Genomic DNA, 2,583 nt, shown 5'->3' with positions numbered 1-2,583 from the left:
GCCTCCAGTGGCCAGGCAGGCAAGGGAGGTGAAGGCTGTGGGGAACTGGACAGCACAGGCCCCAGGAAAATTGGTGGTCTCTGCTCAGTGCCACCAATTGTTGGCAAGTGAGAATGGGGGCCAGACTTTTCGATTTCTCAACACAATCACTAATTATGGACTTGAATACAGATCCTCCAGGTATGTAAAGGCTGTAAATTCAAAAGCTTTAAAAAGCAACAAAAAACAAAAACACACAGATGGTCAAAGAAATTGTGCCCCAAGATTGTGTGCAATCTCTACCAGTGAGAACTAGCAGTTCAAGTTTGGGAGCCAGAAGTTCCAAGTTCAAATTTGATCTTCCTGTATGTGATCTTAAGGGCAGCCTGTTTCCCCCTCTGAGCACTGGCTGCATTCTCTGTGAAATGGGTATAACCCCCTCCTCCTGGAATTCGATGGAGGTGAAAATGGGGGTTCTCTGACTTGGGTTTAACCTGCGCCCCCCCCCAACACCCACTTCCTGGAGACACCGCTCCCCATGCCTCTTCCTACCTTCCAGTGTCCTGCTGACTTGGCACATTGCAGGGCCATGCTGGTCCCTTCCTACGGAGAAGAAGAACACGATGACCTTCCACCTGACTCTCTGCTCTTTTCCTTGATGCTGAAGGCTGGTTTGGGCTGGGTCAGGACCCAGATGGGGCCTAGGAGTGACTGCGCTGAGGACAAAGCGAGGCTTTAGCCTGTCCCTCTCCTATCCTTTCCATATGTGTCAATGACATCTCAAAACTTACCTTCCATTGCCTCTGGGCCCCCAGCACTGTATTGTTCCATCTGTCCGCTACAGGAAAATTTCTATGGCTGCCAGTGGGTGAATGCATCACTCCAGAAGGTGCCAAAACACTTAACTTATGAGAGCCCTCCCGAAGATGGCACCTAACTCAAAGAAGTAGCTCTGATTGTAGAATTTTAGGCAACAGGACTACAGGATAACTTTGTTTTTAAATGAGGGCAGCAGGCACTGGTCTTGATGGGGCCTGTCCTTGGTGAGAATGAGGTTGGCATTCAGGATGACACAGTGACATCCCCAGGATTGGGGACCTGGGCTCCCCCTCCCCAGGATGCCCATTCAGAGCTCTGATCCCACCCCTTCTCCAAACCTGGGACTTACCAGGATGGGCCCAGAGAACATGTCAGACCTGAGAGCAGCCGAGGTCAGGCTCTTATAGGCAGGGAGGGCAGAGGGGCCCCTGGGAGACAAAGCCCCGACTCAGCAAGTGAGCAGCAGAAACAAAAGCCAGCTCTGGCTGAAGCACCAATGGAGAGTGGTCAGCAGCTCTGGCTTTAGCTGGGAGGGAACGAGTTGGGTCACCTCCCTCAGGAATCAGTCACGGAGAAGGTGAGAGCAAAAGGTCTGCCTTAATAAGCCCCACAGGGCTCCTAACAAGAGCAGAATGAGCACTGGATGAGGAGTCCAAAACCATCCTTCCTGCTCTGTGACCTTGGCCAAGTCATTTCCCCTCTGTTTTTGCCTATAAAATGGGACAGAAACAAACTATATCACGAGAATGTCATGAGGTTATGTAACATGCCTGGCATAGAGTAAACATGCAACAAATGCCTACTCCTGTCTCCCTCTCATCCCCCTTCCTCTTCCAGCTGGAGCAATCACGGTAGGCTGCATGGTGGAGGTGGCATTTGAACTAGGTTCTGAAGGGTGGAGAGGATTTGTACAGACAGAGATGAAAGGAGGAGCACATCAAAAGTACAGAGGTAGGAACATGGAGCACGTGTAAGAGAAAGAGCTGCTAGCACAATTTCGCTGGAGCATGGGAGACATGAAGGGGACCAAGGGACCAGGCCCTGTGGGGTCTACAAAGCCCAGAGATGAGTCTAGATGGCTCTATGGGCAAGAAAGAAGAGCTGTTGGTAAAAACATGCTTTGTAAACTGAGCACACCTGCCAAATACCCAATTCTTTTAGAATGTGCTATGTGCATCCTATTCCTACCCTCTGATTTGGCCTAAGAGGGGCTTCTTATAATGTTGAAAAGAGCACAGCTGGGAACCAGATCACTAGAGGTAAACATCTTGCCTTTTATCATCTGAGTGACCTGACTGGTATCTAAATCTTGCTCATGAGCTGTAAAACAGCAAAATCAGTTCCTCCTGGGAGGATTAAATGCAGTTCTGGCAAGTGCACGATGCTGATGAAGGATTGCCATGAAAATAAAAGGCTAAGAGTACAGCCCTGACAGCCAGATCGCCTGGGTTTGCATCCCACTCATACTGGCTGGGTCACTTTGAGCGGGTTACTTAATCTCTCTGAGCTTCAGTTTCCACGTGTATAAAAATGGGTAGAAGGAAGGAAGTTGGGTTTAGCCCAAGAGAGCAGGATAGTGTGAGGATAACTGTGGACTGCCCATGAACAATACTTGGAAACATTTTTAAAAATTAAAAACTTGTACTTTGAAACATAAAACAAGATTGTTAAGTATCTCCACTCTCCATCACCTTCATCGTCATTATGGCTAATAGTAAAAATGGTTACTAGTAAATAATTATCCATCAAAAAATCAAGGAGGGCGGCTCGGCGCCTATAGCTCAA

General features: G+C 48.6%; 1 protein-coding gene across 1 annotated transcript in view; it reads right to left on the bottom strand.

Annotated features, from left to right (window-relative positions):
* Window positions 1-1,168, bottom strand: part of CRYBA4 (crystallin beta A4) — a 7,295-nt gene extending 6,127 nt beyond the window's left edge. The window contains exons 1-2 of the mRNA XM_003789970.1: window positions 1,148-1,168; window positions 532-582 (exon numbers count right to left, since the gene is read on the bottom strand). Of these exons, the coding sequence (XP_003790018.1) occupies window positions 532-582; window positions 1,148-1,168 (72 nt within the window). The remainder of the gene's footprint in view (window positions 1-531; window positions 583-1,147) is intronic.
* Window positions 1,169-2,583: the final 1,415 nt, after the last annotated feature.

Source organism: Otolemur garnettii, unplaced genomic scaffold (assembly GCF_000181295.1).
Source record: "Otolemur garnettii isolate 467f Iridium unplaced genomic scaffold, OtoGar3 scaffold00038, whole genome shotgun sequence".
Classification (NCBI taxonomy): Eukaryota; Metazoa; Chordata; class Mammalia; order Primates; family Galagidae; genus Otolemur; species Otolemur garnettii.
Note: the sequence above shows the minus strand (reverse complement) of the source record. Positions and strands in the feature narration are given on the sequence as shown.